General features: G+C 40.8%; 1 protein-coding gene across 1 annotated transcript in view; it reads right to left on the bottom strand.

Moving 5' to 3' along the window:
• The window catches only part of EMB2279 (pentatricopeptide (PPR) repeat-containing protein), an 83,192-nt gene that overhangs the window by 15,663 nt on the left and 48,875 nt on the right, over window positions 1–18,654 (bottom strand). Inside the window, exon 8 of the mRNA XM_088975758.1 lies at window positions 12,821–13,252. Within this exon, the coding sequence (XP_088831884.1) occupies window positions 12,821–13,252 (432 nt within the window). The remainder of the gene's footprint in view (window positions 1–12,820; window positions 13,253–18,654) is intronic.

Raw genomic sequence — 18,654 nt, 5'->3', positions numbered from 1 at the left:
TTTCCATTAACACCTTGTATCTTCGGTTGTGTGTGCTTTGTTCACAATTTTTGAGTCCTGGAATAGACAAGCTGGACGCACGCTCCATTAAGTGTGTCTTTCTTGGCTACTCTCGGACTCAAAAAGGGTACAAGTGTTATAATCCCATTACTCGGAAGTGCTATGTCTATCCTGATGTCACCTTTTTTGAGTCTGTCCCCTTCTTCTCAGGAACTGAAGCATCTTCTTCTCCACCTTTACTTCCTCTTCCTCTTCCGGTCAGTGATCCCGTTCCGGGTGTTCCTGTTGGAGTTGACTCATCACCTCATCCAGTGCAGATCCCTACTGAACGACCACCGATTTGGCAAGTGTATACATGTTGAACGACACTGGCCCCTCCTCCAGCTTCTACCTTGTCCGTAGATCCTATCATTGCTCCTCTTGCCGAACCCTTAGGACTTGATCTACCCATTGCCTTATGGAAAGGTAAACGTAGTTCTACTCTCCATCCCATTTCCAATTTTGTTTCAGTATCTCGCCTTTCCGCCTCACATCGCAAGCTTGTTTCATTATTGTCATCCATTTCCATACCTAAAAATGTCTAAGAGGCTCTTAGTTCACCTGGGTGGAGGCAGGCAATGGAGGAGGAACTCTCTGCTCTTCAGTATACTCACACGTGGGAGCTCACTATTGTTCCACCTGGTAAGCATGTTGTGGGTTGTAAATGGGTGTATACTGTTAAATACTTGCCAGATGGTAGTGTGGAGCGTCTGAAGGCCAGACTTGTTGCTAAAGGTTATTCACAATTGTATGGAGTGGACTATATGGAGACCTTCTCACCAGTGGCTAAGATTGGCTCTGTCCATGTGTTAATTTCCCTAGCAGTTATGTATGATTGGCCCCTATTTCAACTTGACATAAAAAATGCCTGCCTTCATGGTGACCTTATGGAGGAGGTATATATGGAGCAACCACCTAGGTTTGTTGCTCAGGGGGAGGATGGTAAGGTGTGCAAACTGAAAAAGACAATTTAAGGGTTGAAATAGATGAGAATCAGTCCTCTAATATCAGGTTTAAAATCAATGATTAACAGTACAAATCAGATTTGAATGATAGTGCAAAAGCTATGTATGTTGAAGAGAAGAGGTAAGAGAAGAAGAAGTCGAATCAGTCTTCCTTCTCCTCTAACCCTATTTTTTATTAATCTCTAAAACAAAATGATGATGACAAGTATACCCTTAAGTGGGCGGCCAGCTTGGTAGTTACATAAAGAAAATAAAATAAGAACAAATAACAGGCCCATTAAGTGAGGCCCATCAACATAAAATAAAGGATAAAATAAAAGATATCACATAAGAGGTTGTTGGGGCTCATTCGGCCCAGTCTCTTTACACTCCCCCTCAAGCTGAGCATAGATGTCAATCATGCCCAACTTGCTTATATAGTGTGTCAATTTCCCCTTGGGAACTCCCTTGGTCAAGATATCAACCAGTTGCTCTTCTGATGTGATAAATGGTAAACATACTTCTCCTGAGGAGACTCTTTCCCTTATGGAATGCCTATCAACCTCAATGTGCTTAGTTCTGTCATGTTGAACTGGATTATGTGCAATGTTGATAGCAGCTTGGTTGTCACGATAGAGCATCATTGGTTGCTCGTAGTCCACCCCCAATTCCTCTAAAAGGGATCGTAGCCATAGTAATTCTGACACACCATGAGCCATTGCCCTGTATTCTGCTTCAGCTGAGGATCTAGCAACTACTGATTGTTTCTTACTCCTCCAAGACACAATATTCCCCGCAACCAGAGCACAATAACTAGAGGTGGACCTTCTGTCATCAATACATCCTGCCCAATCTGCATCAGCAAAGGCTTCCAGCTTCATGTGACCATGCTTAGAAAATAAAATACCTTTCCCTAGAGTGCCTTTCAAGTAGCACAGAACCCTTTCTACAGCAGCTAGATGAGTATCTCTTGGAGAATGCATAAACTGACTGAGAACACTTACTGCATAGGAAATATCTGGCCGAGTCATGCAAAGGTATAACAACTTCCCAAGCAGTCTCTGAAACACTCCCTTATCAAACAACAGTGCACCATCTGTGGCAGAAAGCTTATGATTAGGATCAATGGGAGTGGTGATGGGTTTAGCTCCAAGTTTACCAGTGTCAGCAAGAAGATCAAGGACATATTTGTGCTGAGATATGAATATACCATCCTTAGATCGAGCAACTTCAATGCCCAAGAAATACCGAAGATCTCCCAAATCTTTAATTTCAAATTCAGAGTGGAGAAATGCTTTTAGTTTACTGGCCTCTTCAATGTCATTACCCGTGACCACAATATCATCAACATAAACAATCAAGAATGTCACCAGAGAGTCATTTCTCTTCAAGAACAGTGTATGATCAGATAGTGTTTGAGTGTAGCCAAAGGAGACAAGAGCAGCCCGAAATCTCTCAAACCAAGCCCGAGGAGATTGTTTGAGACCATAAAGGGATTTGTGTAGTTTACACGCCTTGCCTTTCATTTCTTTTCCATACACTCCTGGACGTAGAGACATATAAACCTCTTCATGCAGATCTCCATTCAAGAAAGCATTTTTAACATCAAACTGGTGTAGGGGCCAGTCAAAGGTAGCTGCTAGAGAAAACAAGACCCTAACTGAAGTCATCTTAGCTACAGGAGCAAAGGTCTCAAGATAGTCAATGCCATACATTTGGATGTAACCCTTGGCAACCAACCTAGCCTTATACCTCTCAACCGAGCCATCAGAATGATATTTAATGGTAAACACCCATTTACACCCCATTGGTTCCTTCCCTTCTGGAAAGTCCACAACATCCCAGGTATGGTTCTTATGTAATGCTTCAAATTCAGTCATCATAGCATCCCTCCATTCAGGTTGAGACAATGCTTCCAGTACAGACCTGGGTATCACATGTGAAGAGATAGAAGCAAGGAAGGAGTAGTAGGAAGGAGAGAGAAGGCTGTAAGATAAATGTTTGGAGATGCAATGGGTTGTACACTTCCGCTTGCCCTTGCGAAGAGCAATAGGAAGGTCAAGGTCAGGGACGGTCGAAGGTGGGTCAATAAGGGGCTGACCTGTTTCCTCAGGAACTGTGGGAGTGGCCAGATGCTCTTCTAAAGGAGCGGAAACAACCTGCATATGTCTGAATCTCCGCCTTTGGTAACACCTTTGGAGAGTAGGAGCAGAAGCAAGAGGAGGATCAGGGGTGGGTCCAATGGAAGAGGTGGACACTCCATGATCAAACTCACAAGGGATGGGAAGAGGAACAGTTGGAGACATAGCAAAGGGTGCATCAGATTTCTCCCCCTCAGGAGGAACACTAAAGAAAGGAGTCAACTCTGCAAAGGTGACATTCCGAGATACAAAACGGGTGCCACGAACTGGATCAAAACAACAATAAACCTTTTGTGTAGAGGCATATCCCAGAAACACACACTTATGAGCTTTAGGTTCAAATTTATGCCTTTGGTGACTATGAATATGCGCATAACAAGTACTCCCAAATACACAGAGAGGGAGAGAAAAGAGATCCTCATCCGGTAAGAGAAGACTAAAGGGGGTTTTAAAGCCAAGGACCCTGGAGGGCATACGGTTGATTAGGTAGGTAGCAGTATGAACATCATCTCCCCAAAACCTTACAGGAACATGGGATGCAAATAAAAGGGATCTGGCAACCTCAACCACATGTTTGTTCTTTCTTTCCGCCACCCCGTTTTGTTGTGGAGTGTAGGAACAAGAGCTTTGATAAATAACCCCAAAAGTTTCAAGGTAGGTGGAGAGGGTTTTCTCAAAATACTCCTTAGCATTGTCAGAGCGGAATATTTTGATACGGGTATTAAACTGGGTGAGGATGAGTTCATGAAAATTTTTCACAATGATTGGTACTTCATCCTAGGATTTCATGAGATAAACCCAAGTATAACGAGAATAATCATCAATAAAAAGGATAAAATACCTATAGCCCCCCATGGTTGGCATGTGATATGGCCCCCACACATCAGAGTGAACAATATGGAAAGGAGAAAGAGATCTTTTATTACTGATTGAATAGTGTTAGAGTGAGCCGAATAAGGGTAATTTAGTAATCTTATGTCAGTTAAGTACTTTGCTTATGTGGCTGTTTTATTAGAGTACTCTGCCCCACACTTAAGTGAGGGCAGTTTAGTCTTTGTAAGTGTAATTAGAACCTAATAAACACAAGGGGGTCGACTGAATGGAAGACTAATCAGTTCGACTAAACCCTCCTGTTCTCTCTTTCTCTTGTCTTCTTCCTCATCTTCTTCTTCCTTCTTCACTGGTTCGGACTACTGTAGCTGCTCCAAAACATGGTATCAGAGCAAGGTTTCTGACCTGCTTCCGCTTGCAAAGCATCTCAGCTGTGTTCGTGACACCCTCCTCTTCGTTTCTAGTTGGTTAATGGAGAGAGCTGGTTCGCCCTAGGTCTGAGACATCACAGTTCGTTGCTCTCTGCTGCGCACAGTTTTCTTCATCAAGGAAGGTGATTTCAGCAGTGAATGGTTGGCTGATACTCTCAAAGGAAGGTTGGTTATTTAGTCCTCTTGTGTTGCTGGTATTTCTGGGTAGGAACCCTTCAAGAATCAGTTAGTACTGATTAGAACCTAGAGAACTAGGTTCATTGTTGCCCTAAAAAGGGCTGTGTGTGCAGTAGCCGAATGGTGTAGGGCTGCTGTAGGTGGCCGAGTGGTGTAAGGTGGAATGCAGTGACCTTGCCAAGCTCCTTGTGGTCGTGTAATGCCCTCTTAAGTGTGTTAAACAAATCTGAACTGGGTGTAGCAGTTTGACTGTGTTGTGGTGCTTGTGATGCGCAATTTTTTTTATTGAGTGGTTGTAAGAGGGCCTACTGTTGTGTTGTGGTGCTTGTGATGCTTATGTGGGTCGTAGGTGTGTGAAGTCAGCAGTAGTGTAAAGAAGAACAAGTGTGTGCTCCCACTGTTGTGTTTAGGGGCTGCAATAGGTGCTGAAGTATCAAACTGTGAACAACATCAATCAGCTTGTAGCTGAGAAGTAAGGTTAGAGGCAACTGTGAAAGAGTACAATGGCAGCAATAGGAGATGGCTACAATGATCAGAAACCTAATGTGGTAATTTCCTCCGACTACCTAGGGGTACAAATGACCTCAATTAAGCTGAATGGGGAGAACTATGTTCCATGGGCCAAATCAGTGGAAGTGTTTCTCAAGGCAAAGAAGAAAGTAAAGCATGTAAGAGATGAAAAGCCATCGGAGGACTCTCCAGGGTTTGATGATTGGGAGCAAGAAGATGCTCAAATCATGACTTGGCTGTGGAATAGTATGGAACCTAAAATTAGTGCCAACTTCATGTTTCTTGATACGGCTAAGGATATATGGGAGCATGCTAAGAAGCTATATTCTGGACAAGATAACACAACAAGAGTGTATCAGTTTTATCAGGAGTATTTTGATTTACAACAAGGAACCAAAACACTAGAAGAGTACTATGCCAACATGAAGAATATAAGGAATGAACTCAATGTCTATCACCCCCTTACTCCAGATATTAAAGTTCAGCAACAGCAAAGGGAGCAACTAGATGTTACAAGATTTTTAGTGGGGCTGAAGTCGGAATATGAACCAGTTAGAGCCCAAATATTAGGGGGCTCTACTCTTCCTACACTTGAGGAAGTATTCTCAAGGCTTCGTAGAATCTCTTTGGGACAGACAGAGAACTCCACACAGTCTGATAGATCAGCACTTGTGACAGCTCGAGGGGTTGGATATAGTACAAGAGGGGGAGGTCATGCTCCCCGAGGAGGCCGTGGCAGTTCCATGATTGGTCGGGGTGGTCGTGACTCAGGGGGAGGTCGTGGCAGAGGGAAGAATAACTCTACAAGGAAATGCACTCATTGTGGTAGAGAGGGACACACAGTGAATTTCTGTTATGATCTACATGGCCCTCCCTCTAAATGGGTTAATCATGCTGTAGCGGGTGAGGTTGATATCAGTGACAGTAAACCGGCAGACCGAACTCATCCCACATCTACATCTACCTCTGGGAGGGAAATGGTGAGCGTACCGCGTGATGAGTATGAACGGTTCCTTCAAACTACTTCACAGCATACCACTGCCACACTTGCCCAATCAGGTATTGCTTGCATGTCATCTAAAACCTCTCCCTGGATTATTGACTCTGGAGCCTCAGATCATATGACCGGGACTCTAGGTGTGTTCTCTTCTCTCTCTGAAACCTCCACATCACAAACTGTTACACTTGCCAATGGGTCCTCATCTCCCATATGTGGTGTTGGTAATATTGACATGGCTCCTGTGCCCTTATCATCTGTTTTATATGTCCCTAAGTTTCCATTCAATCTTATGTCTGTTAGTAAAATAACCAAAGCTCTTAACTATTCCGTTACCTTCTTTCCTTCCACCTGTGTTTTTCAGGATCTCAAGACGGGGAAGAAGATTGGTGGGGGGCATGAAGCTGGTGGACTGTACTATCTTGACGGTGGTAGATCTTCAATTGCTCTTCAGACTTCGCTTACTCCTCTACAATGGCATTGCCGACTGGGACATCCATCTCTCAAGGCTCTCAAGATTTTGGTCCCGTCATTGAGTCATTTGTTAGTTTTGCAATGTGAGTCATGTCAGTTTGGGAAACATCGTCGTGCGTCCTTCAGTCCAAGAGTTGAGAGTCGTATGTTGAGTCCTTTTTCTTTGGTTCATTCAGATGTTTGGGGTCCAATCAAAATAGAGTCTTATAATGGGTACAAGTATTTTGTCTCCTTTATTGATGATTGTTCAAGAATGACATGGATTTACTTAATGAAAGAAAGAAGTGAATTGTTTTCTATTTTTCAAAAATTCCATGCTGAAATACGCACACAATTTGGTGTTCCAATCAAAATTCTCCGTTCAGATAATGGTCGTGAATACTCTCTTACTTCATTTCAACAGTATTTAGAACAGCATGGCATTATTCATCAGACATCATGTGCATACACCCCTCAACAAAATGGGGTAGCTGAACGGAAGAACCGTCAGCTTCTTGAAACTGCTCGGTCTATTCTTCACCACATGAATGTTCCTAAACGTTTTTGGAGTGATGCTGTACTCACTGCATGTTTTCTCATTAATCGGATGCCCTCCTTCATTCTTCATGGTCGGTCCCCCTTCTCTATCTTGTTTCCCACTCTATCTCCATTCCCATTAATTCCTCGTGTCTTTGGTTGTGTGTGCTTTGTCCACAATATGAGCCCTGGAATAGACAAGCTAGATGCACGCTCAATTAAATGTGTCTTCCTTGGCTACACACGGACTCAGAAAGGGTACAAGTGTTATAATCCCATTACCCGGAAGTGCTATGTCTGTCCTGATGTCACCTTTTTTGAGTCAGTCCCCTTCTTCTCAAGTCCTGAAGCACCCTCGTCTCCACCCGCACTTCCTCTTCCTCTCCCTGTCAGTGATCTAGTTCCAGATGTTGTTGTTGGAGTAGACTCATCACCTCATCCCATGCAGATCACCACTGAACGTCCACCAATCCGGCAAGTGTATACACGTCGAACGGCACCGGCCCCTCCTCCAGCTTCTACCTCATCTGCGGATCCTCTCATGGCTCCTATTGTTGAACCCTCAAACCTGGATCTACCCATTGCCTTACGGAAAGGTAAACGCAGTTCTACCCTCCATCCCATTTCCAATTTCGTTTCATTATCTCGTCTTTCTACATCACATCGCCAGTTTGTTTCCCTTTTATCCTCTATTTCCATACCTAACAATGTCCAAGAAGCTCTCAGTTCACCTGATTGGCGGCAGGCAATGGAGGAGGAACTTTCTGCTCTTCAACATACTCAAACGTGGGAACTTACTACTTTCCCACCTGGTAAGCATGTTGTGGGATGTAAATGGGTGTATACTGTGAAATACTTGCCAGATGGTAGTGTAGAGCGTCTGAAGGCCAGACTTGTTGCTAAAGGTTACTCCCAGTTGTATGGAGTAGACTACATGGAGACATTCTCTCCGGTGGCTAAGATTGGTTCTGTTCGTGTACTAATTTCCCTGGCAGTTATGTATGATTGGCCTCTGTTTCAGCTTGATATCAAGAATGCCTTTCTCCATGGTGATCTTGTGGAGGAGGTATATATGGAGCAACCACCTGGGTTTGTTGCTCAGGGGGAGGATGATAAGGTATGCAGATTGAAAAAGGCAATTTATGGGTTGAAACAATCGCCGCGTGCTTGGTTTGGGAAGTTCAGTGAAGTGGTGAAGAGTTTTGGAATGAAGCAGTGCCAGGTAGATCACTCAGTGTTCAGCTATGACTCAGAAGCTGGGAAGATTCTATTAGTGGTCTATGTGGATGATATTGTCATTACTGGCAGTGATAAATTGGGGATTGGCAAATTAAAGGTATTTTTGCAAAACCATTTCCAAACAAAAGATCTTGGAACATTGAAATATTTCTTGGGAATAGAGGTTGCCAGGTCAAAACAAGGTGTAAATCTGTGCCAAAGAAAATATGTTCTTGATCTATTGAAAGAAACAGTACTGTTAGGTGCAAAACCGGCTGAGACCCCTATGGAACCAAATGTTAAGTTGAGCAGTGATACAGGAGAAGTATTTGAAGATCCTGGAAGGTATAGACGACTAGTGGGGAAGCTGAACTATCTAACTATCACGAGACCCGACATATCCTTTGCAGTCAGTGTGGTGAGCCAATTCATGCAGGACCCTCGTATACCTCACTGGGATGCAATTCTTAGAATTGTGAGGTATCTGAAAGGAGCTCCAGGCCATGGACTATTGTATAAACCAGGAGGAAAACTTGAAGTAGGGGGGTATACAGATGCAGACTGGGCAGGCTCAGTGAATGATAGAAGATCTACTACGGGCTATTGCACATTTCTTGGAGGAAATCTTGTGACGTGGAAGAGTAAAAAGCAGACGGTTGTGGCCAGAAGTAGTGCTGAAGCTGAGTATAGGGCCATGGCACATACTACCTGTGAGTTAGTGTGGTTGAGGAATCTTCTACAAGAAATTGGGTTTCACATGGATAAACCTATGAGACTGTATTGTGACAACCAAGCTGCACTCCATATCTCATCCAATCCTGTATTTCATGAGAGAACAAAGCACATAGAGGTTGATTGCCACTTTGTGAGGGAGAAGGTCCTTGCTGGAGAGATAAACACAGAACATGTGGGCTCGAATGATCAATGGGCAGATTTGTTTACAAAAGCTCTAAACTCAGGGAAAGTGAATCATCTATGTAACAAGCTGGGATTATATGACATATTCTCCAGCTTGAGGGGGAGTGTTAGAGTGAGCCGAATAAGGGTAATTTAGTAATCTTATGTCAGTTAAGTACTTTGCTTATGTGGCTGTTTTATTAGAGTACTCTGCCCCACACTTAAGTGAGGGCAGTTTAGTCTTTGTAAGTGTAATTAGAACCTAATAAACACAAGGGGGTCGACTGAATGGAAGACTAATCAGTTCGACTAAACCCTCCTGTTCTCTCTTTCTCTTGTCTTCTTCCTCATCTTCTTCTTCCTTCTTCACTGGTTCGGACTACTGTAGATGCTCCAAAACAAATAGGAATGTCTACATTGCTTTGCTAGCTCACATGACTCACAATGAAGACTAGATAAAGACACTCCTTTAAACATATCCGGGAACAGATGACTTAAAGCAGAAAAAGACAAATGACCAAACCGAAAATGACATAACAAAATTTTGTTAACAGACTATGACACAACTGACTCTAAAACAACTCCATGAGGTGATCCCAAGGCTTGATCTGGTGTGTCCAACAGGTATATTCCGTTCACCTCATGGCCACTCCCGATCATCCTCTGAGACTACAGGTCCTGAAAAACACAATGAGTGGGAAAGAAGGTTATGCTGCAGTTCACGGACTTTGTTAAGCTACTAACAGATAAAAGGTTTGTGTTAAGCTTAAGAACACGGAGGACAGAAGATAAGAACAGGGTGTCAGAGGTCTTTATATCTCCTTTACCAGAGATGGGGGCAAGTGACCCATCAGCCAGGGATATTTTCTCTTTTCCAGAGAAGAAATGGTATGAACAAAAAAGGCTAGATAGGCTGGTCATATGGTCTGATGCACCGGAATCTATAATCCAAGGGAGTTTATGATTACCTGAAACTGAAGCATGATTTGCTGAGGCATATGTACCTGAGTGAGAAAAAGTTGATGAAGATGATGTACTGTTGGAAGGGTCAGTTGAAGAAACTGTAGCTTCCAGGAGATTTAGGAGCCTCCCATACTTCTTAAAATCCAGCTTCATTGCAGCCAATTGCTCAATAGTTGATTTTTCTTCACTTTCCTTACTTCCCCCCTCAGGCACTGTAGCAGCATTAGCAGTCTTGGATTTTCCCACCTTACTGCCCTTCTTAGGGTTATTATTGTTCTTAAGCCTATCGGGAAGAAGTTCAGGATGAAGCTTCCAGCAGGTGTCCTTTGTATGTCGTGGTTAAAGGAACCTCTGACATTAGTATTTGTACTTCCCCAGACAACTAGGGCAACTAGCTCCCCCTCTACACAATTCATCAAACTTCTTTACTTCCCAAGATCTGTACTCTAATGGACTCATATGAAGGGTACAACCCCAAGAGAAAAGCAAATACCCGTTGCTGAGAGACAAGCGACTTATATGCCTTTGCATCCATCACATTTCCAATTCACATTTTGATAGTGATCCAGTTCTTTCCAGATCGATATTAGATTTGAGTAGTACACTGAGAGACTCCTCTCCCCCTGCTTGCAAGTAGAGGATTCAACTTGCAGTTGGTATATCTTGGCATAGTGCCTTTGCTCTGAATAAGTAGACTTTCCTACCTGTTCCCATGTTTCACAAATTGTTTCAGCCCACATGAATGTCTTTCTTTCTTGTGGAAACATGAAAACCAAGAGCCATAACATCACCATACTATTTTGTTGGTTCCACCTATCACATTCAGCACTTCCATTCTTTAGTTCCTTCACTTTCCCATTAATATATCCTATTGTCCCTCTAGCAGTGATGTAGAGTTTTATTCCCCTAAACCATTCAAGGTAGTTTAATCCATCGAAGGGGATTACAACCATGGGAAAACTCATATCCATTCCCCCACTCAGTCCATTATAACTTCCTGAAACCCCCGAAGTAGCAGAAACTCATATCCATTCCCCCACTCAGTCCATTATGACTTCCTGAAACCCCCGAAGTAGCAGAATTCTCAAAAGACATGGTCAAAACAGAATTTCAGTCTCAACAACCAACTTAGGATCCCTCCTTTCACCAAGGAAAAAAATTGCTACGCACACGTACTCAGTCCACACAAACACACTTTTGTTTGGACTCAATCTGAGCACAAAACAACACCAATTTCCAAACAAAAGAGGCAAGATCAAACTGATTTCAGACCTATACAGGTTAACAGTCCCAACCTACCAACCTTCCAGAATGTCTAAGAATATTAATCATCATGAGAGATCCTTAACACTTATAATCAAGCCAAAAACTGGAGATAACAGGTCATCCATGACCTACAGTCACCTTTTAACAGGTATAGGATCACATGATCCAAAAGAAAGGAGGTATAAACCTCACAAAGGTCTGACAGCATTCAGCAGCCCATATTCATTTGATTTTTCTCTTGGTACACGGCCAAGGAAGGTAAAGAAAGAAAAAAGAGAGGACTGTACCAGTCGTAGATCTGTTTTGTTCAGCCCAAATTCAGTTCTCTGCTCCGCCCAGATTCAGCAAGGAAAGAAAGCTTGTTCGATCTGCTCTCGCAGTCGGTATTCCCGCTCTGATACCATCTTGACAGTGTGACCGGCCAGAAATAAGAGAGAAAAGGGAAGAGAAGAAGAGAGAAGGGAGAAGAGAAGGAGAGATTGGCAACCAATGGAACAGTGCTGGCGGCGCCAGCTTCTATTAGTACTTATAGGGCATCTAAAATAAAAGGGAAAAGGCCTTTGTGCCCCTGCTGTAAGTAAAGTACAATTGCAGAAAATAAAAAAGGCATTTAACCAACCAAACGAACCCTAACATGACAAAATTAATAGACAAGAAATAAAATAAACTATTTCAACACAGTTCCTTTGATTACTTTTACTTGTATCTCATGGTTTAAAATGTCTAAATATTTTCATTTCCATGGAAACTACCATAAATGCCATTGGAATATATCTCAATATATTATGTGATTTTAAAAAATCTTATACTATATATATTCAACAAGTTTTGCCTTGTTAATTATATAAAGAAAAGCTTATTAACTTACATGTATGGTATCATACAAACAGTTTGTTTTTTTTTGATGAATAATCATACAAACAGTTTGTTCTCGTATGGTTCTTTTCTTTCTAAACTCATTTAATATATTACAACATTATAAAACTTTTACAATAAACATATATGTAATTCTGATCTTTTTGACACATTTTCTTATTTAATTGGCTGATATTTCCACCAAAACCAACATTTTAAACCTTGTTGTAACCATTTGCCCTCTTTTTCTTTATATTTCACTTTTTCTCCTTTATTTCTCAATCAATTTTGCAAAATAATTGTTCTGCAGATGAATAGAGTGGAATAGTGGAACAGGATTCATCTAACCAAACCCATGTAGCTGGGACAAGGCTTAGTTTAGTTGAATTAAATTGGGAAATATTTACATGGGATATGCAACTTTGTGGATTACTCCATGCACATATGACGTCACAAACTCATATGTACTACTATGTAATGGGTTCAAGAATCCATATGCATATCCACCCAGGTGCAGTCAAGGTTTCTAAATTTCATTGGAATATGAGAACCAAAGAATACCTTTATGGATCTAGAAGCCTCGAGGATCATCCGAAGGTGGCGTTTTTTGTTGAAATGGAAGCCATGATCCAGCATCCTTTGATAGACATGCTTGAAATCATCCCACTTCTTCTCTTCAGTGCAGGCATCTAGCATAGTATTAAATGTGTAATCATCAGGTATTATTCTGTTCACATTATCAGCTTTGCTGCTAATGTTACTGTTGCCATCGCACATCTGTTGGAATAGATCTTTTGCTTCATTAAACATTCCATTTTTCACAAAAGCTTTTAGCATTATATTACAAGTCACCAGGTTTGGGGAGCACAATTTGCGCATTTCACTGAAGATGTAAGCTCCATCTTGAACATTTCCAGAGTCCAAACAAGCTTGAATCAATCCTGTGTAAGTTATGACCAGAGGCTTACTTGCCACCTTACATATCTTGTCAATCTGTAGAACAGAATTTCACTATGAAAGTTATGCAGATTAGAAGAGAGAAAATAAGAGAAAGGAAGAAGAAGAGAATAAAAAAGAAAGAACATTTTAAGTGAATGGCTAAGACATTCTAATTTCCCAGCCTCTTTAGGTTAGATACTAATAATATTGGAATTACATAATTTCCCTTATTTTGCAAATTATGCCATACTCAACAAAAATATGTACCATGAATACAGCTAATGTTTGAATATTACAACTAACAACATCGAGCAGGTGGCTCCACAATGAAGCTAAATCCACATAAGGGATCTTCTATGTCAACAATAAACCCTCTTAAATGATGAAAACAATCTCAACTGGCTTCTCTTTTGTATATGTTACAATGATCCATCTTTTTTTCGTTTCTTAGTTCTGAACCTAAGAGGCCTCCTAAGTTGAATACACATTCAAGAATATTTTGAGAAGAAACACAAAATCTATCATGAAACTTGAAGAGTTTGTAATGTTTTAAACCAATGAACAAACTTGAGTAGTTTGTAATGTGGGTTGACATTCTTGTACTCCTGAACTGGTAGAGTAGTCTGTTTCAACTGCTCATGTTGGACCTAAGGTACAAGAAATAGGCGTTTTAAAAAAACTAAATGGGACCATTTCTAGTTTAATTTTGGATCTTGGATACTGGTGGATCAATCTCGAAAATTGCATAAGATCTCCTAACTTGATGATGATATTGCACTAAGTATAGACAAGTCTGCTTTTGATATGCCAACCAATGAGATCATTCTGGGGTCAAATACCTTGGTATGCTGAAGTAGATCAAAAGGGTAGCTGAGTGACTGATCATTGTCATAGGATCAGTCACTTTGCTGAAAAAAAAAAAGAATATCCCCGTTTACTCTCTAATGGAAACCTAAAACTATTGGCAATGGATTTCAACTTGTTCTGAAACCAGATTTGCAAAACGCATTTATATTAATAAATGGTTTATTTTGAAAAAGGGATTGCAAATGGTTTTAATCACAAAATCCATCTGAACAAAGTGTGACACTGCTTCCCAGCTAGGGAAGAGGTCCTTCCCTATCAACAATGTTTTGATACTATTGGCTGGGAGATTATCAGAAAATGTCTGATTGGGCTAATACCTGATGGGCATTTATCAATTCAAATTAAGAGATCTAGGCTCATAGGATGGTCGAAACCTAGACACAAGATATTGGCCGATTTTAGAGCACAATACACTTGTCGATGATCCACTATGTTACATAGAGAATTTGGCCATAGTGGGTTCCATATTCTTAGAGTGCTGGGTTTTATTTAAATTTAATTTGGACTGATATCTTAGTGGGTCCCACACCTTACAAGGTCAACCTCTACTTGTCTTATAAGGAGAACTATGTTTTCAAGGAGATTTGTTGAAATTATATACAATCCATTTTGTAATTCTAAATGTAGCCTATGGCAACCAAAATGGCCTTGTACTTATCAACCAATCCATCAGCCTTATGCTTTGACAATAAAAACCCATTTACATCCAATGGATTTCCTTCCATTGGAAAGATTTAATAACTCATAGGCCTCATTCTTTAATAAATTATACATTTAGTCCACCACGGCTGCCTTCCACTTGGGCTTTTCCACAACCTCAAACACACTATGGGGTTTGGAGACAAAGGAAATACTAGACACAAAAGAATGAAGTGAAGGTGACAAAGAAGAGTAAGACACATTGTAAGAAAGGATGTGAAGTGCATAACCTGTACCTTTTCTATAGAGATACTGAGCTGACTGGGCCTTAATTCTTTTCTTTTATTGTAGTGGTGTTTATGTTTTATTAGTGGGCCTTAATTATGGGCCTTCGTTTGCAATCTTATTATCTTTATTGAGCTAGCCGCCCTACTAAGGGCATTCTTGTATATCTAAATTACAATTAGATCTAATAAAAGTGTTTCAGGAGACTCAAAAGAGGAAAAATAAGCTCTTTTCTTTCTTCCTTCTTTCTCTTCTTTCTTTTGGTTTATTTTCAGATTTATTGCAGGTGTATTTACAACTTGGTATCAAAACAGGTTCCCAACTGCTTCAGTTTCTTCATTTAGGCCCATACACAGTGCATATGGAGAATTGATTGGTTGATTGATTGACAACTTATACAACCCAATCGGGGGAGGTTCTTGGAGATTTTCCTGAAAACCTAGCTAATTGGAGAAATTGTATTAAGGGGTCTAGAGACAGCTTTAAACTAGCGCTTAGGGCTTGAAGGGAAGTTTCTTGACCTACATTGAGATCAATTAATGTTGGAAAGGGTTCTAGAGTTCCTGGTAGGAGATTCACTTTCTCTCTTTCTCCTTGGTTGCCAAATTCTATGAAACCCTAGTTTGGGGTGATTAACGAGTAGGTTTGGCTTCAGGTCAATGGTTCTTGATTAGTAGTACCCTATTTTTGTTTTTGTTTGTTTCCATTTAGCTAATGGAGAAAATTGGAAGTGAGACAAAAGAACCTACAAGCTCTAGGTTCGGCAATGGATGGTTTGTGGAGACTCTATTAAGAGAAGTAACCATAGCGAAGTTAGATGAACCGATTATGTGGCATGGTCTCAATCAATAAAGATCAATGTCAGCAGTAGAGGGAAATGGGAGCACATCACTGGGAGTAAGAAGAAACCCAAGGAGGATGACTCAGCCTACGAGAATTGGATGTAGGAAAACTACATAGTTGTAGGCTGACTAATAAATTCCATGCAACCTCATATCAGCCAACACTACCTATGGATGGATACTGCAAGGGAGGAGCAGGTCAATGTTATGGAAACTTATTCCCAGAAGTTGAATGCTGCTAGGGCTTACAAACTAAAGAATGATGTGAATAATCTAAGACAAGGGGAGAAGCCCTTAGCCACATACTTCTCAAGCCTAAAATCTCTTTGGAAGGAGATTGATTTGATGGAAACGAATGTGTGGGGATGCACGAAAGATTCTAAGACTCATAGGAAGTTCGTGGAGAGAAATTGGGTCTTTGAGTTCCTTATTGGACTCAACCTTGAATATGATTTTGTCAAACAAAATATTCTAGCGAAGGATGAGGTGACCCTATCTCAAGTTTATGCTATGGTTAGTAGTAAGGAGAGTAGCAAACCAGTCCAAATTGTGGAAGCTCTAGTAAATCACTTTGCTAATGTCAGAATGAAGCCAAGGGTTACCATTGAGAAGAAAGATATCGTGTGTTAATAATTTAAGAAGCCCAAGCACACAAAAGACACATGTTGAAAGCTACATCTAAAGTTCTTGCCTCCTAAATTCAAGAACAATGATAATTGCAAGAAGAAATGGGAGTGGGAAAGATGGCAATGCTAATGCAACCACCTCTTCTAAGAATGAGAAAAAGGGCCTAGCAATGAGAATTTTGTGAGGGAACAACTTGCAGCTGCCAGAGTATGAGAAGTATGGTCCAATCATCAGCCACTTAGAGTCTACTACTACAGCTCCTACTTCCTCAAGGAGTGGTTCTTCTTTACCTTATGCCCACTCAGGTATTTGTGACATTGTGAACCATGTTTCTTAGGTAATTATAGGATCCCTTCGATAATAAATTCTAGTGCCTCTAATTGTATGACAGGTATGTCCCATTTTATTACTACCTACCATCTCTTATCTGGATAAGACAAAATTTCCCTTGTTAATGGCTCTCTTGCTCCCATCTCAAGCAAGGGAGACATCAAAACTTTGGACACCCTCACCTTATCTTCAATCCTTCATGCACCTAAGCTTGATAATAACCTCCTTTTAGTTAGTAATTTGACAAAATCCTTGAATTATAGTGCAACCTTCTTTCATTTTTATTGTGTTTTTCATGACATTAAATCTCAGAAGGTGATTAGGACTGGCTATGAGGCAAATGGGATATACCTGTTGGACATGCCTGAGCAAAATCAAGTACCACCTCAAAGAACAATTTTTGGATCAAATGTGTCATTCAGTTAATTGTGATATGTTTTGTCACTATCGTCAGGGTCATCTTTCCTTTTCTTCATTGAGTCTTTTGTTTCCAACTTTATTTAAAGGAATAAATCTGTCCAGCTTACATCAATGTTTTAAAACGTGGAGGCGTGACACAAGGCATTACACTACCTAGAGGTGTGAGGTGTAGTTCAGAAAGTAAGAGGCGTAAGCCTCCTGAATACAAGCAGGTGTAAGCATCCTAGGAGGAGGGGATGAGGAGGGGATTAGGAGGAGGAAGGGGAGGAGGAAGAAGAGGAAGGAGGATCTCATTTTCTTTATTTTTAATAAAAATCTTTTATATTACAAAGAATGAAGATGCATAGCACTAGTTGAAAGGGGGGATTTCATTTCCCCTTATCTTTTCCTTCCTTCCCTTTCTTTTCCTTTTCTTTCTTTTCTCTTTTTCTCTCCTCTTTCTTTTTTTTTTTCTTTTTCTTCCCCCTCTTTTCTTTTCCTTTCCTTTTTTCTTTTTTCTTTCTTTTTTCCTTTTTCCATCTTTTTATATAAGGTGTGCATGAGGCATACAAGGCATATGCCTCAATGGTGTCAACGCCTCTAGCATACACCTTAGGGCGTTTTGGGGGAACCTCGCCTAGAGGTGCACCTCCAAATATACACATCCCACGCCTTTTAAAACACTAGTTTACATTGTGAGCCATGTGAGTTTTCAAAGCATTGTAGAAACTATTATCCTGTAAGTAATAAAAGATCTATTGTTCCTTTATGCCTTATTAAACACCCTCACCCTCCCAAACCCCAAACACCATCCCCTCCTTTGGTTTATAAATTTTTCCCGCTTAACCAAATGAAACTTCTTGCCTCCCCCCCCCCCCCTCCCACTCCTTCCCATAAGAAATCCCTTTGAATTTTCCCCACTCTCTTTGCAACTTATGATGGCACCCTTAACAATGATAAACAGTATGTTGGAAAGCTTGACAAGACGCTTCTAATAAACCAATCTCCTCTCAATTCTTTCCACAATATTTTTTTTGATAAATAAATGAATTTTATTAATAAATTTTTATGTAATATATTTACAAGCATCCCTTAAAGAGGCACGAGCTTCTACTTCTCATGCATAAAAGAAATCAAATTACAATTGTGCCCTGAACAAAATAGACCTCTCCACCCCTTACTTAGCCAAAGCATCCACCATCCCATTTGTTAATCTCCTTACCCATTGTATCCTCAAGTTCATATTCCTGGTTAGCCATGTAAATTTTTTCATTTCACTCTGGTAGCACCAAATTATAGACTGGATTTTTTATCCATTCTATCACCACTTTTGAGTCCCCTTCAATCACCACATTTGTCAAGTTTAGCTCACTAGCTATCTGCACCCCTTGGATTGTTGCAAGCAGTTCTGCTTTGAAGGAGTCACCCATACCCGTAAGGCCAGGAAAAAAGGTGTTAATGTGCTAT

The sequence above is a fragment of the Nelumbo lutea genome, chromosome 3 (genome assembly GCF_056320005.1).
Source record: "Nelumbo lutea isolate HS-2025 chromosome 3, American lotus-T2T, whole genome shotgun sequence".
Lineage (NCBI taxonomy): Eukaryota > Viridiplantae > Streptophyta > Magnoliopsida > Proteales > Nelumbonaceae > Nelumbo > Nelumbo lutea.
This window is presented reverse-complemented; position numbering and strand designations above follow the sequence as displayed.